This window comes from Patagioenas fasciata, chromosome 1 (assembly GCF_037038585.1).
Source record: "Patagioenas fasciata isolate bPatFas1 chromosome 1, bPatFas1.hap1, whole genome shotgun sequence".
In the NCBI taxonomy this organism is placed as follows: Eukaryota; Metazoa; Chordata; class Aves; order Columbiformes; family Columbidae; genus Patagioenas; species Patagioenas fasciata.
This window is the reverse complement of record NC_092520.1, coordinates 2,765,475-2,786,044: the sequence shown is the minus strand read 5'-3', so window position 1 is coordinate 2,786,044 and position 20,570 is coordinate 2,765,475. Positions and strand designations below refer to the sequence as shown.

Sequence of the window (20,570 nt, the reverse complement as noted above, 5' to 3'; positions counted from 1 at the left end):
TGTTTAACTGATATTTTAAATGGGAAAATATGGGGAAATACAAGAAAACTAATCTTGATCGTAGAATCATAGAATGCCCTGGGTTGGAAGGGACCCACAAGGATCATGGAGTCCAACTCCTGTCCCTGCAATGACAACCCCACAGGTCACCCCGTGTGTCTGAGGACATTGTCCAGTCTCTTCTTGAACACTGTCAGGTTGGGGCTATGACACCTCCCTGGGAGCCTGTTCAGTGTCCAGTACCCTCTGGATGAAGAACCTTTTCCTAATGTCCAACCTAAACCTCCCCTGGCACATCTTCTGCCATTCCTCAGGTCCCATCATTGCCATGACGATAAGAGTGATTTCAAGAAGGAGCTGATGAATTGCTTCCACACTCTACAAGGAGGTTTTTATTGACAATTCAAGTAAACCTATTGTTGTTCTGCTTCAAATGGGGTTTGTATCCATGATGAAGCTCTTAAGGGATGACTTGGGTGCAGGAGGATGACACCAACCTTCTTCCAAAGGGGAGGAAGCAGGATGGGTCCCCACAGAGGATGATTGGAGTATTGTGAAGGTGTGATACTGCATTCCCCATCCTCACCCACCCACCAAATCAGGATGAGTTCAACTGAGGGTCTAAAGGGGGACTTGGTGAGGTTCTTTCACCCAACTGAAATGTTAATTTAGATGAACAGCTCCAAGAGACCATGCATGGGCTGGACTCATCCTGATGTAGACGAGGTTCTCAGGGATGTGGTTTAGAGGTGGATTTGACAGTGTTGGGTTAATGGTTGGACTCAATGATCTTGAAAGTATTTTCAAACCAAAATGACTCTAGAAGTTTATGATGTCACTTGTATACGTGCTCTCCCAGCCCTGCAGTCTGGGGCTGAGCAAATCTCTTGTTTTCTGGGCTGAGCTGGGCAAGGAGCATCACCCACCTCATGGCATCCTCAGGGAGCGGTGGCTCTTGCAGCCTGTCTGGGGTCCACGTGTCTGTCTGTCCTTCCAGTGCCAGGCCCTGGGTCTCCTCAGCACGAATCTCCCTGAGGACACAAAGGTTATTTTGGAGTAGGAGGGGAAGGAAGTGAATTCCAAAGCCCCTTAGTGGGAACAAGTATTTTTTTGGAAACAAAGGGATTCCAGGGTGGGACCCTACGCTGGTCGCCGTGGTCTCGCTGCTGGGAGCCGACAGTGAGAAAAACAACTCAGAAAATTACTATAAAATGGCTTTTCACCCACCACAGATGGGAATTTTCACCTGAGCATCTCCGTGGCTCATCTCTGCTGGGTCCTTCATGAATAGATAACAAATGGGAGACATGGGATGCCATGGGGGTCCTACCACCCCATCCCATAAACCAACCTGTGTCTGGAGGAGCCAGAGCAGAATCCACCGTGGTGCCAGGCTGTGCTTCCACCTTCAGGCTGAGCTGCTGGTGGGTCAGTCGAGCAGTGGCCCCCAAAATTTGGGGTGAAGCTGCACCCCACGATCCAGCTGCCCATGGCCACCGCGTCCCACCACGCTGCTACAAGGGGTTGGACTCACTTCTGCCTGGCTCTTTACCACCGCTGCAAATAGAGAAATGAGACTTCTTTGAGGTAGCCTCTCCCCGAGCGCTATTTTAGGCTTGGACCATTATGTGAATGGGTCACTGCTGCTGTTTTTAGGAAGCCGTGGTTTCAGGACACGTGCTTACCTGCTCTCTTGGACACCAGGATCAGTGCACAGCCCCTTCCAGCAGCACCAGCCATCCCCAGGGTAGCGTCCCTCCTCCTGGCCACCTCTTCCAACACCTCCTGCTGTTGCAGCTCACTCAGAGCCTCCAAAACCCAGCTCTTGAATAATACCTTGTTTTATTCAAAAAAGTCTCAGTTGTATTTACTATTTTCTGGGAAGTCCCGGAATAAGACGCAAAAAAAAAAAAAGAAGGAAGCGGTGACGAGCGTGGTGAATTTTGGCAGAAACCTCAGCATCTGCGCTGAGTTGGGGTCAGCAGCAGCAGAGGTGAGGATGACACCCATCAGGGAGGAAGGTTGACCCTACCAGCCCACAGGGTTTTGAAGCGTTGTTGTGACCCCCTTCCCTCCCTTCACTCGTTGTGGTGCAGAACCACGTCCACCGCTGATGGGAACCAGCCTGTGTTACCCACAGCACACGTAGCCCAAGCCGATGGGTTAATTTTAACACCCCTGTGCGTTGTGTTTATTTTAAGTCTTTCTAGAAGCAGAACCAGCAGCCACAACGGGATCCTTGTGCTTCGGGGTTCCTGCTGCCTGGGAGGTTGTGGCAGCACCCGAGTCGCTCTCTGCGAGCATCGTCCTGAGGGAGGGGGATGCGCTTGGAGTTGCAAACACCTCCAAAAAGCTGGGTTATGTAGGAGCTTGGAAGAAAACAGAGCAGCTTGAAACCTGGAACAGATATATGAGGAATAATGTCTTCCCCAAAGGGCTGTGGGGCATTGGAACAGGCTGCCCAGGGCAGTGCTGGAGTCACCATCCCTGGAGGGTTGGACAGACGGACATGAGGTTCTCAGGACATGGGGCAGTGCCAGGGGTTGGGGAATGGTTGGACATGATGATCTTGAGGGGCTTTTCCAACCCAAATGATTCTGTGATCTCCATCGCCCTCCTGCTCAGAAGCCCCGCAGTCAGTGGAGGAGGAGGGTTGGGGCATCACATGCGCTTGGTGGGGAGGAAATGAAAGCAAAGCTAAAAAAAACCCCAACCGCTACTGGAGAATAAAAAATAGACACTCAGATGGCTAAAGCCACAGAGTAAAGCCCTCTCTGCACTGAAGCAATGTGGAAAAGAGCAAATCTTGCTGCTTCCAGCTGCTTGCTTCAGTGAGCATCATGTGCATCAAGTCTCCTTCAAATGCCTCCTTCCCCAAACCATACCAGCTGGATGTGGCCCTGGGTAGCAAAGGTCCCCCGTGTCCCGTCTGCACCTGCTGTTGTTGCAGGGATGAATGGAAAAGGGGTGAGGGGTTCTGTTCTGTGCTCAGCACCCACCCACCACCACGGTTGTCGCTCTTGGGTGCTGCTCTCCCAAACACCACCAGCATTGGGGGAGTGAGGAGGAGATTCATACAGGAGCACATGCACATGATGGATGGACAGATGGACCAGCTCATGGTGCTTTTCCAACCCAAACTCCCACCTCCAGCACCTCTTTCTCTAGTCATCCCTGCTTTGGAGTTCAGTTGGTTGCTTGAAAGATCCTCCCATGTCTCCAAAGCATCCAGTAGGTACCAACCTCACCTGAACTTCTCCCCTACACAGCCTGTTGATGTTCACCACCAGGACAGCATCCTGGAGCAAAACTGAAGCCACCCTGGGAAGCTGCAAAATCACATCTGCTCCCATGGGATGTCCCTCCTGCATGCCCGGTCACACAGGGCACATTTCTGCCTCCCAGTTAGGTGGCCGAACATCTTATCAGCCAAGAGACCACCAGAAGTGACCAAATGTCCATGGCCAGTTTGGATCAAGGCATCAGTTTGTACTTATGTAGATTTAAATGAGCGTTCATGACCCTTTCCCACCAACAAACGTGAGGCAGGTCTACAGGCTCAACCTAACACGTCTGCAAACTTTCCTCATTGCTTCCACTAAGTCTCAAGCAAAAAAGAAACACAAAAAAGCAAGAAAAAGAGATCTGGTACATCCCAACTTGTCTCAAGCACTTCTGCTGGTGTCCCTCCACCCATGACGCAGGTTTATGCTACACCCATGGGTGCAGCTCAGGGTTCTGCTGTGGCCATCCCGACCTTCCCAGTCCTGCTGTTCCTGTATCACATTCCTCCCCGCCAGACAACATGGAAATGTTTTGAAAGCGTCTTAGAAACCTGCGTCGCTGCCAAAACGGTTGAAAAAATGAAGGGAAACGTGGGGCTGCTTTCCAGCTTGGCTCGGGCCGGTATCTCCGCTTGTTCTCGCAGCTGCACAAATCGCTCGCTTCTCAACTGGATTTTAAACATCTGCCTCTTTCTTCAGCTTGTTCGAGCTGCTTTGGAGCTGGAAAATGGAGATTTTATGGGAGGGAGGCTCTTGGTTTGCATCCCTTAGGCAACGGGTGGCTACCTGCATGAAGGATGGAAATGGGTAAGGTGGGTTGGGGTTCACATCAGGGGACAGCAACCCTCCTTCCATGTACCTCGTACCAAAATTAGTGGAAAAAGGTGCAGAAAATGCAAAATTAGGGGAAGAAAAGGCTTTTCCCTGCAGCAAACAGTGAAGCTGAGAATTTCCTGCTTGCTGGAAGCTGCTGGATCTTCAACCAGGCTTAGAAAAGGTCTGATGGGAAGAGGGCTCTCCAGGGGACCACTTCACTGCTCCAAACAAACCTTTAGAAAAACACCTCCTCTTGCTTGTTGAAGCATCCGGCAATGAGCCAACAAGCAAACCTCTGGTCGTGGCCATAATTAATCACCTCTTGACATGAAAAAGCCACCTACCTCTTATCTTGAGTTGTTTGGCTTTATCTTGCCAGTGGAAGAGCTGCCGGTGGTTAGACGTCAGAGGATGAGGCTGTGGCAATCACCCCACGGGCCAAAACTCATGCAAGAAGAGACAACAAATCTCTGGACATCATCCATATCTCCGTCCATCGTCTCTGGACCTCCTGTCTCCTTTGAAGGGTGCCAGGGAGAAGGATTTCAAGATTGTTGGGCATTGGAACAGGCTGCCCAGGGCAGTGGTGGAGTCACCATCCCTGGAGGGTTTGGACAGACGGACATGAGGTTCTCATGGACATGGGGTGGTGCCAGGGGTGGGTTAAGGGTTGGACTTGATGACCTTGAGGGTCTTTTCCAACCAAAATGATTCTATGATTTGGAGGATGATATCAGGGTGCTATGGTCCAGTTAACCCAACCCTTGCCCAAGAACTGTTTCCAAATCCCAGAGAGATGGGCTGAACTTGGGACCACGTTGACATCCGAGCTAGAGAGCTTCACCAATCTGAGCCTCACTCGACAGCTCTGCCCAGGCATCCTCCTCCCGCTGTGCAAGCAACAAACTTGTCCTTCCTCCCTTATCAGCCCCAAATAGCTGCGCCGTGATGTATTGTTTTCCCTCGTCAAACAAATTACATCAGAAGAAGGAAACAGGCAAATTTTTTTGTACGATTTTTTGGCATGGAAGGTCCGTCAGCAAGATCTCTGCAGCACCGTTTCCGTGCCAGATGTTTTATTCTCTTCCCACTGACTAATGCCCCCTAATCCCTGCTTTTGAATAATAGATGGCATCAGTGCCCTTCCCCTCCTCCCCTGGGGGCTTTATGGTCCCCCCGGCCATATCCAGGAGGTCCAAGGACCCCCTATGTGAAATCGGATCCAGCTGCAGAAGGATCTGGCTCACGCCCACAGACACAGATGGGGAATACACGGAGGAGCGCTGGAGCCTGCTCTGAGCCTGCGGCGGTGGAGAACAGCTCAGCCACCTGCACGTGACTTGGTGGGACTTGTTCTCTGGCTTCATCCTGCCCGGGAATCCTCCAGCATGCCCCAAATTTAAGGTATTTTGACCGAGGTGAGTGAGCACCACTGGGGAGGTAGGGTTGAACCTGATCACTGCTTCACTTGGGTGCCAGTCATCTGCAGGGAGAGGACAGGCTATGAAGCTGGTGGTGGCCCTCCATAGCTTCTTGGGAGGCTGTGTTGTGGCAGGACTCAGTGGGGACAGACTCCAGAGCATCTCCATAGGGTGTCTGGAGGACATGTGGGACACAAACCCCCAGCTCACGCTCACAGCACCCAAACTTGATGTATTTCCTGGAAATTTAGGGCAGGCTACAAAGCCGGTGGTGGTCCTCCAAAGCTGTCTTCAGCTTCTTGAGAGGCCATGTTGTGTGGGGACAGTCCCCAGAGCATCTTCATAGGGTGTTTGGGGGACACAAACCCTCAACTCACACACACAGCAGCCAAAATCAATGTATTTCCTAGAAATTTAGGGCAGGTTACAAAGCTGGTGGTGGTTCTCCAAACCTTTCAGCAGCTTCTTGGGAAGCCAAGTTGTGCCAGGGCTGAACAGGGAAAGATCCCAGAGCATCTCCATAGGATGTTTGATGGACATGGGGGAATACAACCCCTTAGCTCACACACACAACACTCAAACTCAATATATTTCCTAGAAATTTAGTACCCTTGAAGGATTTCTCTTCCTTGGTATGGTCCAGTTTGCCCATCAGTTTTTGTAGACCTGTAGCATCCTGGCAAAGGGATTTTGGCAGGTCTGCTACTCCCTGCAGAAGATGGGCCCCCATTTGTGGCTGAACCCAGCCCCCAACAACTTGCAGGAGAAGACATGGCAAGAGGCAACAACCTTCTGCCACATCCTCCTGGCTCCAGCAACCTCTTCCTTGGCCGAAAAGTCCCAATGCTGGAATGCAGGAGGTACAGCATCCCGTTTCCCAAGGGTTTACCCTCATCCTCATGGAGGAAGCATTTTGCTCACACACGGTTCTAAGGACAATGAGAGAGGAGCAGGAGAAGCTGCAATGAATCAGGCCCCCAGAATTACCCTTCTCAAAAATAAATTCCCCAATTTGGGGGGACTTCATGGCAAGGCAAGTGGTTTTGACTCAGCATCGCACTGACTGATGGGTGGGAACCACTCCTGAGAGCTAAAATTAGAAGGAAAATTGGCCTCAAAGTCCCTTTATTATCTCATGTCCCCCATCCCTCCGCTCCCCTCAGACATGCAGCAATGAGGGACGACAAGACCAATGATAAGACAAGGGGCAATGGGTGCAAACTGGAACACAAGAGGATCCACTTAAATGTGAGAAGCAACTTGTTCCTGGTGAGGGTGCCAGAGCCTGGCCCAGGCTGCCCAGGGAGGTTGTGGAGTCTCCTTCTCTGCAGACATTCAAACCCGCCTGGACACCTTCCTGTGGAACCTCAGCTGGGTGTTCCTGCTCCATGGGGGGATTGCACTGGATGAGCTTTTGAGGTCTCTTCCAACCCCTGATGTTCTGGGATTCTGTGATGTGCTGTGGGGCATCACCTGTGGCACATTGGTACCCTCCATGGGCTGGATGGGACACAACTTGGTGTCACCCATGGTGGGACAGTGCCCCACATCAGGCTGGTCATGGCAAGAGCCCCAAACTGGGCTCATCCAGCTGGTCCAGAAGCACTTTTTTCCCCTCCAGGGTTGATGCTGGCACCCGCTTGCCCCATGGGGCTGCTTTGCACCCTGGGTAAGGGACAGTGGGCAGTATAGGGGCACCTTGGGATGCAATGGGGAGGTCACCAGGACACTCCCAAGTTGGGGGACAACTCTTTGGGGACTGAGCTCTCTGGGCACAGGATCTGAGCCTGCTGAGGATGGGGGGAGGTTGGATACAGTGGGAGCGACTGGCCCCAGCCCCCCAGGATCCAGCCCTGATCCCATCCACGGTCCCAGCCCCGGCGCTGGGGAGTCCTGTCCCCATCCCACCCATTGTCCCATCTTTGGAGGGGGACGGTCCTGTCCTAACATCACCCCAGTCCCATCCCCAGAGTGCGGGCGTCCTGCCCTGATTCTACGCATGGTTCCGTCCTTGGAAAGGGAGGTCCTGTCCTAGCACCCCTGGTCCCATCCCCGGATTTGGGGAGAACTGCTGTCCTAGTCCCAACCCCGATCCTAACCCCAGTCCCATCCCTGTACTGGGGGGCTCCTTCCCCCATCCCACACATTCTCCCATCCTTGGAGCAGGGTGTCCTGTCCTAACATCAACCCCTGACCCATCCCAGTATTGGGGGACTCCTGCTGTGATTCTATCCCTGTTCCCATCGTTGGAAGGGGGGGTCCTGTCCTAACATGAGCCTTGGTCCCATCCGTGATCCCATCCCCAGAGGGGGTCTTCTGCCCCAATCCCACACGTTCTCCCATCCTTGGAACCGGAGGTCCTGTCCTAACATCACCCCCAGTCCCATCCTCGGACTGGGGGGCTCCTGCCCCAATCCTGCCCCTGTTTCCATTCTTGGAGGGCAGGTCCTGTCCTAACACCCCCGGTCCCATCCCCAGACAGGGAGGGAACTGTTGTCCTATCCCCAGCCCCGGTGTTACCCCTGCTCCCATCCATGGTCCCTTCTCCGGTGGGGCAGCGATCGGGCTCCTGTCCCTGTCCCTTTCCCAGCCCCCTGGCTGGGGCGGGGGTGCAGAGCGTCTGTCCCCATCCTCGGAGGGGGTCTCTTGCCCCCATCCCACCCATTCTCCCATCCTTGAAGCGGCGGGGGGGGGTCCTGTCCTAACATCACCCCTGTCCCATCCTCGATGGGGATAGTCCGCTCTGGGTCCCAGTCCCGATCCCATCATGGTCCCGTTCCCAGTGGGGCGCAGCGGGGGGAGCGATCGGGCTCCTGTCCCTGTCCCACCGCCCCGGGGGGTGTCTGGCCCCGCTCCCAGCGCTGATCCCATCCATAGCTCCATAGCCGGCTCCTGTCCCAATCACATCCCGAGGGTTGGGCGGTCCCAGCCCGGGGGGGCGCGGTCCTGGCCCGGTCCTACCCCGTTCCCACCCCGGGGAGGGCGGTGCGGCCTCGCTGCCCGGTCCACACGCGGTGCTGGCGACCGGGGGGGAACACGGGGACCGAGCACGGAGCTGGGGGGAAGGAGCGAACCCCGGGATGGAGCCGCCTCCGCCACCCGCCTGAACGATCGACGCGGAGCCACCAGCCCGGTGAGCGGGGGGGACACAGCGGGGTGCGTGTCCTGCCCACGCGGGACAGTGCGCGACAGTGCGGGACACGGGGAGGCGACCCCCGGGGTGGGATTGGGGCGCACGGGTGGGACACACGACACGGGTGGGACACACGACACGGGTGGGACACACAACACGGGTGGAGGGGACACAGACACACGTTGTGGGGGGTGGCACTTGGTGCCGGGTGGGTGACACGGGTGACACAGGGTCCCCGTGCAGCCAAAGGAGGGAGGGGGGCACTGCGAGGGCAGAGCTGAACCCCAATTCTCCTCGTTGCGGGGGGCAGCTCGCACCCCATGTGCTGCCACTAAAACTGTCCCAAAACCTCCCAAACTGACCCAAAGACGGAGTGGCCGGAGCAGCAGCCGCTGGTGCTGGCATGAAGGGTCCGAGCCGGGCACTCGAGGAAGCCTCATGAGTTCTGTTTGTTCCTCTCTGCCTGAATTATTTCCTTGTTTATGCATTAATTCCCAATAATTGCTTCTTTTGCTTTCTCTCTTCCTGGGGGAATTCGCTGGCTGTTTATCAGGATTTTCCTGTACAAACCCCTGGTAAAAGCCACAGACTTGACTCCCCGCTTTACTCCAGCTTGTGTTTTTCCACCCCTTCGCATGCTGGAGTCCCTGTGTAATTTATTTCGGGACGTATTAATTTGCACCGAGATCGGCGAGACTCTATTTTCAAACCCTTTGCCTCATTTTAATAGCTCCCAACCCCCAAAACACCTTTATTTCCCCCAAATGAGACTGAGTGGCATCACTACAGGAGCAAAATGAAAGGAAAAACATCTTCTTTCTTTTTCTGCTCCGGTTTTCTTATCGGCTTATTGCAAAACACATTTGGCAACCCGCTGCCTTCCTGTGCATGAGCAGCAAACCCCATTCCCAGGGGGTCATCAACGCTGGGGGATGGTGCCCCTGGCACAAGGGTGGTGGCTGCTGAAATTGGGCCATTTCAACATGTACCCGGGTTCCTCTTCCTCATTTAGGCAAAGGCAACTTTGCCATTCGCCCTCGGTGGGTTAAGGGCTGAATGGGGAGACCCCGAAATATTTTGCCAAGCCCCCGAGTGTGACCACATCGCGGGGTTTAGTGGGTTATAAAACCTCTGAGAAGTATTTTTTGACTGTCCTGGCACTGGGTGGCTTTTTACCCTGTCTCTGCCCGATGTGATTTCTATCTTGTTGTTTTGACATAAAGCCAAAGCCATGAATAGTTTGCTGGCAGCGGAGCGTGCTGCCGGCCACACCGCCGTCCCTCCTCAACGCTGAACATCCCTCCTTAAAGCCTTCATGGGAACCATGAAGCAAAGACTCTTTGGTTCCTCCTTATGGAGGAGAAAATTACCTCCCGAATTCTGCACCGCATGGGGTTTCCTGGGGCTTGGTGCTGCTTTGGCTTCACAGTAACTGCCGGTGCTGTGGTTGAGCCCGATAATTGCGTTATCCCCGGTCTTGGATGCTGGTTATCTCCCAGAGTTTTGCTGGGCAGGTTGTGGTGTTGATGGGTGACTCCCTCGGTTTGGGCAGGAGGCTGTTAAGTCTCCATGGAAATGTCATTTATTTCCCAGATACCGAATTAGTTGTAGTGTCAAACAGTTCCCAAAAGCAGCTGATCCACCAGACACCGGTCCCGCACTCTTCTCCCGGTGCGACCAGCACCAGAGCCAAATTCCTGGTATAAAAACCAACCAAGGGCTTTATCAGTCCTTAGGAAACCAAAAGGATGCGAGAACCCTGTTTCTTACCCATGCAATAATTAAAAATCAAAGCTTAGGGTCTCAAATAGGATGTAATCTTCCCCTAGCCCCACGGGATGCTGCAGGGTCTCCCAAAGGGCCGGTGATGTAGGGATGCAGGGGAAAAACACACAGCGAGCATCACCTTAGCAATAGCAGGAAGAAAAAGGTTTGTTTTGGCGATTAAGGGATTAAATATCGGCCAGGGTGATCTTTGCTTCCAGCAGGATCCATCCCTGGAGACCTGTTGTGCTGGGAACCGAGTCAGGTTCAACCAAATGAAGGCGGCTTTAATTACACACGAGCGCCGGCACCGATGGGTTTAATGCTTTAGTCTAATTCACTCCAAAGCCACAGTTTGGTTAATCCAGATTGACTGTCCACGATGTGGATGAACACGGGAGGTTTTGGTACCGCTTGGGAAATGGAGACTCAAAGGGAATTTCTTGGGGAAAAACAGGAATTCCGAGAAAAAGTCATTTGGCTCAAAGCGAAACCTTTTATCTGACCTACAAGCAAAGTCACAAAGTTCTTTGTAAGTCATTGTATCTTTTATACAATGTGACTGAAAAACCTTACGGGAAACTGAAACTCCCCCAGAAAAACAGATTTCATGGAGAAAACAAGTGGAATTCTGCTGCTCCTCAGGCTGGAGGCAGGAGGGGAAACTGAGGCACGGGAACGCTTTGGTGGAGCAGCTCCATTTCTGCCAGCCACCAATGCCCTCTGAGGTGCTTTTTGGGTGAAAATAAGAGAAACACAGATTCTTTTCAAGCTTATTTGGGGAGGAATGAGAGTTTCTGGTTATTTTGTGGATGGGGGAAGAGGTAAATCAGACCCATGGGGGATAAGAGAGTGATGTCGCCTGGGACTCTGGGCAAGGAGATGGATAAAGTCCCTTAGGCTGCTTAAAACTTGCTTTTTGGGTATATCAGAGGTGTCTTGCCTTGGGAGAAGCACAGGGGGGCAATGTGGATGGTGGGACCAGGACATCTGGGGATGTCCCCAGCCCATGCTGGTGGCCGGAGCCGGCCCAGAGGAGAAAGGCACTGAAGGTCACCACAGCAGAAAGGAGCCAAGTGGAAAGGACAGATGAAAACCAGGCAGTTTGGCTCAAATTTCAGCCCGGTCCCGTCTCACGTCTCCCAACCAGACAGGCTGGGCAGCATCTGAACGCGCCGCCTGTTTGCTTTTGGTTGTTGGAAGGTTTCAACCACGGTCCCAAAGGAGAGGAAAAACGATGCCAGGTCATTTGCTTCCCAATGTAAGTTCCTGATCCAGCGCGACGGTTTTGATGAGTCTACTAAATTCCTAAAAATTAGGGCAGGGAAGGCACCCACAATCTCCTTGGGTCTGGTGCAAAGGAGTCAGGGTGGGGGAAGATGTGATGAATGGGTCGTGGTTTCGACCTCCGGCGTAAAATGATGTGAGTTGCGGTCGCAGCCGGTGCTTCTGTGCCACGTGGGTTTGATTTCCCAGGGCTTCACACCAGCAGAATGAAGGGCTGCGTCTGTGAGGTCCTGCTGGTAAATTAATCCGCATTAATTATTCGGGAAGGTCAATTAAACCTCATCAACCCCCCCGCAACGTGAAAATGCGTTAATCGCAGCTGTGATTTGGTTGGCGCTCTGTTGGCTTCCGTGACTTTGCTTCTGCTGGCAGATCCTCAAGCACAAAACACGGCGGGATGGGTGGTGACAGCTCGGATGGCACCAGGGATGCTGAAAAATGGGGCATAAAGCAGGACTAAAGCCCTTTACTCGGTGATTCAGTGTCCAGCCCGTGGTCCCGCTGTGCTGGCCCTGGGTGCTGCTCATCCCTCAGCTGCCCGTGACCTTCTCCGATGTCACCCCCTCCTTCCTCGTATTGACTCATCTAAATGTCCCCTGCCCAGCCACGGTGGATACTGTTACGGGGGCGTTTTGGGATGCTGATATCATATCCACATGCCTGTGGGGATATATATTATATCTGAGGGCACATGCCTGCCGGGATTGCAACAATGATCTAGACACGAGGAAGAAATTGTTGCTGCTGAGGGTGGTGAGAGCCTGGCCCAGGTTGTCCAGAGAGGTGGTGGATGAACCATCCCTGGAGACATCCCAGGCCAGGCTGGACGGGGCTCTGAGCAACCTGAGCTGGTGAAGATGTCCCTGCTCATGGCAGGGGTGGCACTGGGGGAGCTGGGAAGGTCTCTTCAACCCAAACTATTCTGTGATTCTGTGAATGCCAGAGAAAAAACCTCCTGCCATGACAAGGTCCAGGAGAGCCGATGAAGCAGATGCAGGTGGTCCTCAGCAAAGCATCTTGATGGGATTGCTTTTGATAGTCATAGAAGTATTCATCCTGCTTGGCATCCTCAGGGACCGCTGTTGCTTTCTCCCTGCCCTCGTCCCCGCTGGCTGCTCGATGCGTCACTGTAAGAGCTGCTGTTCGTGCCACCCGGCCCGTAGGCAGAGGAAAGGGCAGCTGCTGGCTTTTGTGCCTTCGCACGCCTTGGCTGGCCCTGTCCTCTCCGTCTGGCTCCCTGCGAATGCAGCGGGGCTGGGGATGAAGGGGTGGACCGTGGCCATGGGCCTGACAGACACAGAAAGTTTTGTCCCAGGGATTCTGTGCAAAACGAGGGGAAGAAAAATAAAGAACATAAAAGAAAAAAGAAAGGCTTTTGCATTTTCAGAAGGAAAAGGAGGGAGAGCAAAAGGGCAAGGACAAGGCTGCCTTGTGAGCAGGGTTTTGTCTCTGTGATTACCCTGTTCAAGCCAACCAGAGAGTCCTGTTTGCTCCTTGTGCTGAGGATCATTGAATCATAGAATCATTTTGGTTGGAAAAGACCCTCAAGATCATGGAGTCCAACCGTTCCCCCACCCCTGGCACTGCCCCATGTCCCTGAGAACCTCATGTCCGTCTGTCCAACCCTCCAGGGATGGTGACTCCAGCACTGCCCTGGGCAGCCTGTTCCAATGCCCCACAGCCCTTTGGGGAAGAAATTGTTCCCCACATCCAACCTCAACCTCCCCTGGAGCAACTTGAGGCCGTTTCCTCTGCTCCTGGCGCTTGTTCCTGGGGAGCAGAGCCCGACCCCCCCTGGCTCCAAGCTCCTTTCAGGCAGTTCAGAGATCAGAAGGTCTCCCCTCAGCTCCTGTTCTCCAGCTGAACCCCCCAGGTCCCTCAGCCGCTCCCATCACACTTGTGCTCCAGCCCCTCACCAGCTCCGTTGCTCTGATGGAGACGTGCAGCTTGGCCCATGCTGCCCTTCACGTTGGAGGAGATTCCCCGCCTTGATTTATAGATGGGTTCCAAAAGCCTTGTTGTGTTTTCTAGCTGGGCTCACAGGAGCCCATGGGGATGTGGACTGCAAGGTGGGGTGATCTTGTCCCCATCGATGCTTCAGAACTGGGTGACGGTTTGTCCGCAGGGAGCAGAGGGATTACAGATTTAAAGACATGGACAAACCACATGCAAGGCTGAAGTCTCTGGAGCTCTGTAACCCTTCCCTGTGCCTTTTAGGACATCTTGTGTTGTTTCTCTCAGTCATGGTGGCCTGTCCAACCCGTTTAATCTGCTGCCAGGTCTGCCGGCAACCTCTGTCTCATTGGCCGCAGATCTGCAAACCTCAGAGGGAAGGAAGAAGTTGGGGTAAGAGCAGCTGGAATGTGTTTTCCCATCTGCCCGAGCACTGTCACCCCTCTCCATCCGCAGGGACAATCCCATTGCCAAGGACTTGGGGGAAGCAAGATGAAGGGTGATATGATCAAAGCTGAACCGGGAGCAGGAAAAGCAAAACCCTGGGACCCGGACAGGCTGACATGGGTCCTGGTTCCTCACATTCTTTGCAGAGTGGTTCCCAAAGTTAAGTTTGGGTTTTTGCAGATGTTGCAGATTACTCAGGGTGTGCACGTGTGTGTGGTTTCTGCCCACGTTCTTGAGAAACGTGAACCTCGGCCAACGCTGCTTGTGGTCCACTCTGAAGGGAAAAACAGTGAAATGGGGGAAACATCATCAGGGATCGTGTCCATGCCACATTTGGGCAGGCATGATCCAGCCCATGGAACAAAGGCTGGGCTTATCCCCATGGATGGGCTGAGGGCATCACTTCACCCCTTTCTCCATCAGCTATGAGCTGTCAAGGTGCTTTTTGATGCCATAGTGCTTCGCTTTGGTGAGAGATCATCCAGGTTGGTAGATTCCAGGAGACCCCCATTGCCTCCTTCTCTGCAGGATTTAAATTTGAGGTAGGTTCAGGATAGTTTGAGGTCAAAACGGTGCTTGTTTGCACAAAAGGGCGTTCCCACGCCGTCTTGCACCATGGCGGCACCAGAGCTGAACCATTAGAACCATTAGAACCATTAGAACCATTAGAACTATTAGAACCATTAGAACCGTTAGAACCAGAGCTGAGAAGGCTGGTTGTTGCTCTTTTCCACCTAAAATCATGGTGAGATTTGGGTCAGGGCACATCCCGCATACTCAAAGGGCACCTTTACTCAAACCTTGTCTCCTTCAGTAGTTCCAGGTCTCTGAGCTCCTATGCTGGATTCATCTCCCCATAACCTGTTTCCCCAAGCTCCCCATGACAGGGTCCAGCAGCACAGGGCCCGACACGTCATGTCCCCTGAGATAAACTGTCTTGTTTTGTGGGAAGGGAGGCAAAAGCATTTTAATTTGACTCCTGACCGATCGGATTGCTGAGCGATCATGTGTTGGCTGGGCCGTGGGCTGCGTCTGACGCACAAAGGGGCCCTTGTCTCTCCTGATACAGACAGTGCCAGACTCTGTGTCTGCACAGGCTCTTTCAAGTCCATTTTTCTCGTCTCAAATGGTCATTATGCATAAAACTGCTTTGCACAATCACAGGCAGACTTTCCGGTGATGGTGATGCTGGAGGAGCAGGTCTCAAGACCGGAAAGTAGGAACAGTGAGATGGTCACCATCAACCCAACACTAAACCCATTTAAAAATCGTCATCACCTGCTGGAGAGGGGCCAGAGGAGCCACAGAAATGATACAAGGCTGGAACAGCTCTGCTGGGAGGACAGGCTGAGAGAGCTGGGGTGTTCAGCTGGAGAAGAGAAGCTCTGGGGAGACTTTAGTGCGGTCTTTCCAGACTTAAAAGGGTCTGAGAAGAAAGATGGGGACAGACTTTTGAGCAGGGTCTGTTGTGGTAGGACAAGGGATGATGGTTTTAAACTAAAGAAGGGAGATTCAGGCCAGACATGAGGAAGAAATTGTTGTCCCTGAGGGTGGTGAGAGCCTGGCCCAGGTTGGGCAGAGAGGTGGTGGCTGAACCATCCCTGGAGACATCCCAGGCCAGGCTGGACGGGGCTCTGAGCAACCTGAGCTGGTGAAGATGTCCCTGCTCATGGCAGGGGTGGCGCTGGGGAGCTGGGAAGGTCCTTCCAACCCAAACTGTTCTGTGATTCTATGAATGCCAGAGAAAAAACCTCCTGCCATGACAAGGTCCAGGAGAGCTGATGAAGCAGATGCAGGTGGTCCTCAGCAAAGCATCTTGATGGGATTGCTTTTGGTAGTCATAGAAGTATTCATCCTGCTTGGCATTCTCAGGGACCGCTGTTGCTTTCTCCCTCCCCTCATCCCCGCTGGGATATGCTGGGAAGGTCCCTTCCAACCCAAACTATTCTGCGATCATCAACAGCCAACCCAGGCAGGGCCCTTGTGTTGGAGAACACAGTCCCTTTGGCCAGCCTTTGGAATTGCTCACTGAAGATCATGGTTCCCTTTTCCTGCCCTTTCTGCCTGGAGTTCAGTAGGACCCACATTTCACGGTGCTCAGCTGAGTCACTTCTCATGGGTGGTTAAGCACAGAAAGGGGCATCTTTTCCATTCTGTAGCACAGGAGACCAAATTTCTGCATGAACCTGGTGGGAAGGATGGGTTGGACATTGAACTAGGCTGCAGGAGATATGAATTGCCCCCATGGTGTGGCCTGTGATTTACCGGTGACTTTAGAGCAGCTTAATTCCTCCTCTGTGTGCCAGATGAAAAATGAGAATAAATAAAACTCCCTTTATTTGTTTGACTCTAAGTCCCCCATGCTAGGGACTACCTCGGATGTGTCAACACCCAACGCAATAGGAGGTGGTCTTTGTGGGTATGCGATGCCACCTCTCACGTCATTGTCACCTGCACTGAGGTGGCACTGTCTGCCAGACAGCGAGCGTGCTTGCAGGTAGCTTTTGGATAGATGCAGCCAAGTGTTGATGGCAACCTTGACAGAGGAGAAAGGAAGAGTATAGACATAGCACATGGTAATTATGACAGTATAGACCACACAATGTGTCACAGCACTAGGGTTTTCTCATCTAACCCACCTCTTCCAGAGACTGCTTACCTCCATGTCCTTACAGCCTCCTTGCTTTCCCCCCAGGGCAATGGCAAACCTAACAACTCCTCCAGCCTGGACCAGAGTCATCAACAGCTCCTTGGACCCAGGTGACGCAGGAGACAATGACTACAAGTGCATGTTTGATGAGGACTTCAAGTATATCCTGCTGCCTGTCACCTACGGCATCGTGTGCGTGGTGGGGCTCTTTCTCAACCTGCTGGCCCTCTATGGCTTCATCTTCAGGATCAAGACCTGGAACGCCTCCACCACGTACATGTTCAACCTGGCCATATCCGACACGCTCTACGTGGTCTCCCTGCCCCTCCTGGTGTATTATTACGCCATGGGGGACAACTGGCCCTTCAGCGTGGGCTTGTGTAAGATAGTCCGCTTCTTGTTTTACACCAACCTCTACTGTAGCATCCTTTTCCTCCTCTGCATCAGCATCCATCGATTCCTGGGCATCTGCTACCCGTTGAAGTCGCTGCAGTGGGGACACGTTCGCTATGCCCAGAGGGTGTCGGTCATCGTGTGGGTGGTGACTGTTGTGTGCCAGTCTCCTGTGCTCTTCTTTGTCACCACCACCGTGAGGCGTGACACCATCACCTGCCATGACACGTCCAGCAAGGACCTCTTTGGCCAGTTTGTCATTTACAGTTCGGTGATGCTGGTGCTGCTCTTCTGCATCCCTTTCCTCATCATCATCATCTGCTACTGTCTAATGGCCCGGAGGCTGCTGCAGCCCACACGGGGCATCTCCCGGCTGTCCCGATCCAAAAAGAAGTCGGTCAAGATGATAATCATCGTCTTGGTGGTCTTCATCGTTTGTTTTCTTCCTTTCCATGTCACTCGTACCTTGTACTACTCCTTCCGGAGCTGGGACTTGAGCTGTCAGACCCTTAACGCCATCAATTTAGCCTATAAGGTGACTCGTCCCCTAGCAAGCACCAACAGCTGCTTGGATCCCATTTTGTATTTCTTAGCAGGACAACGATTTATGAAGTTTGCAGGCAACAAAATGATGTGGAAGCCTCAAAACGAAATGGCTCTGGGGATCGTGCCCAACAGTCCCCTGGGAACCAGCAATGACACGGACACGTTACCCAAGGATGCGAAATCCTAGCTCTGCACCATCTCTGCGACAGAATATGCGGTGGGAGGTCAGGATGCTTTGGGGTCCGAAGCTCTTGGTGTTTGTGGTGCCTTGCTTTGCACCCACTTCATCATGGGCCATGGTAAATGTGCTTTTCTGCTTGTCGCTGTTTCAAACATGTTTTGTTTTCAGGAAGATGCTGCTGTGGTTAAACACAAACCCTGTATCTCCCCCTCTTCGTCCAAGCCTGTTCAGTGCTGAATGGCAGCTCTTCACCCATGAGGCTGGGTGACCTCTATCGTGGTGGCCAAATCTGCTAAAAGAAAACAATCACGCACTTAATATCTTTTTCCAACAATCATTTTCCAAAGCAGAAATGCTGTGTGCAAAAGGTCCCCCTGAAGAAATGCATCTGCCTTTCTCCAGATTCCCTGGCACAGCGAGGGTTTCTCTGCGCCTTGGCAAGGGAAGAAAGGCTTTCGGTCAATGAAGAGTCTCGGATTCCAATAAACAGGTCGATGAAAATGTCAAGTGCAAATACCACCCGCAGCGGGCAAGTGTCTCCCACAGCTTTACATCCCTAGAGAAATGCTCTCCTAAGCTTCAAGGCCCGGACTCTGCCGGCAGAGTTGAGAGGGGACTCACAGCTTCTGTCCAAGGGTTGGCTTCCCATTAAAAAGGGTGCTGGTAGACCTTCCTTCCCACTGGAGTATACAGGTACCGTCCCATTAGCGTTTACTGGTACCATCCCACTAGACTTTACTGGTAACATCCCACTCCAGTTTACTGGTTCCCTCAAGTACCTGTAGGTTTCTTCAGTGGGGTGAACATCTTCCAAAAGACCCGTTAGTGCTTTCCAATAGCAACGTTCACCCTAGGAAAGCTTTTAGGAACCCGTAGCTTTCTCCCAGCTGCTGGCTTTAATAATCATCTCCAGCTTGTTAAAATTCAGGGTGAGCTCTTCATGTCTTGTTTTTGACTCCCGTACTAGTGACTTACATTTCCAGCCATGAAGCGAGGACTGTTGCTCATCCCCTTGGCTGAGTGCTGCCACATCCTCATTGCTGCTCACCTCTGGGACCTTTAGCAGCTTGCCGTGACCCAAAAAGCTGCCCAGATACTGCTGTGTGGTCTCCTCATAATCACAGTAATTCCAGTGCTCCGCTGGAGCCAGTCAGTGTACCCCTTACTGACAGCGTGGACCTTCCCTGGGAAATTTGGGCTTAGGAGCCATATCAGTAAACGTGGTGCTAAGTAAAGCCTAACCCCAGTCCTGTCTGGGTTTGGCCTTCCATCCCACATCAACCAGGACAGTTCAAAGTAAACTGGAGAAAATATCCACAAAACACTGCACCAGAAGGTCCACTTGGTCTTTCTCTCTGTAATTGCTGGGTTGGAGGGCTGAGAGCCCAGGCCCATGATTTGCTTGACATGAGGATGTTGATTCCTCACCCCAAAAATGAAAATTGCTGGTGCTGCAGCTCTGGACGAGTCATGTTTTGTAAAAGCAGCCCTGGCTCTATTTTAGGACTAGACAAACACATTTGATCCTGACATAGACCAATCCCTCAGACCTTGTCTTAGTTTCTCCCATCCCTCCTTCTTGTGAAGTGGCTTGGTGGAGATCAAGACACACCAGCCAAGTTCAGCCAAGGGTCAACTGGAGCTTCTTGTGGTCCCGGCTCGGTGGAGTCATGGTGCCACGGAGGCCCCTTGTACCAACCAACGATGTCACAGCCACAGGAGGCGAAGGAGGGAACTATCTCAGCTCTGAGCACGATCGGCAAAGAAAAAGAGGACATTTGTAGGGTGGTTCATCTCATCCTCGAGTGAACTTGTGTGATAAGGTTGGGTTAAGGCAGGAGTTGCACCGTTGCAGCACTATTTCCTCCTTGTGCCTGTGATGGGAGCTTGGCTTTATGGGCAGGGTCATGACACAATCACAGGGGCGAGACAAATAATTAGGAGAAATTAATTCAACCGAAGTGCTGAACTGGTACAAACTTTACTCCAGGCCAGGTCTTGCCTGGTCTCCCACAGTTGCCAAAAAGCAGCGTGAACACCGAGCTACGTGCTCTGAATAATTCAACAAGAAAGGGCTCAAAGTTCACTCCTGAGGTCCTGCTTGGTGATCCCACCTTTCTGACATCAACCAGCTTCAAACCACCACCTTAGGCAACCCTGTCCTGTCAGGGGACTCCCTCTGTGATCCTGGTCCCACATGAGCTGGTGGCACTGTCCAAATGCAGAGTGATTGGAGAGGTACCAACTGGAAACTTATATACAGAATTTTATTGTTTTGTTTGTAAAAGCACTAACTTATACTAAAAAAAAAAAAAAAAAGAAGAGTGGGTATTGTGAGAATGACTGTACATTTTTATTTTTGTAACATGCAGACACCTCAAATTTCTTATAGTAAATAAATTTATTTAGACTATGAGCACTCTTTTGCCACCTTCTCCCCAAGGAAGAGCGGATACTGGGGATAGAAACTGGGTTGTTAAATGTCATAGGCATGTTTCAAGCTCCAGATATAGCTGTCCACACATGGGCTGCACAGTAGATACCTTCAGCATCTAAACACCTGTAGGAGTCTATGGTAGAGATGGTTGGCCCAAGAGGCAGATCTTCTCATCAAATAATGTGTTCAGTTTTGGGCCCCTCACGCCAAGAAAGGCCTTGAGGTGCTGGAGTGAGTTGAGAGAAGGGAACGGAGCTG

At 52.5% G+C, this 20,570-nt stretch overlaps 1 protein-coding gene across 1 annotated transcript; it reads left to right on the top strand.

Moving 5' to 3' along the window:
• Window positions 1-8,489: 8,489 nt before the first annotated feature.
• P2RY2 (purinergic receptor P2Y2) lies at window positions 8,490-20,291 on the top strand. Its single transcript, XM_065833785.2, has 2 exons — window positions 8,490-8,654; window positions 16,801-20,291. Exon 2 carries the CDS (start codon window positions 16,805-16,807, stop codon window positions 17,879-17,881), a length of 1,077 nt encoding a protein of 358 aa, XP_065689857.1. The 5' UTR covers window positions 8,490-8,654; window positions 16,801-16,804; the 3' UTR covers window positions 17,882-20,291.
• Window positions 20,292-20,570: the final 279 nt, after the last annotated feature.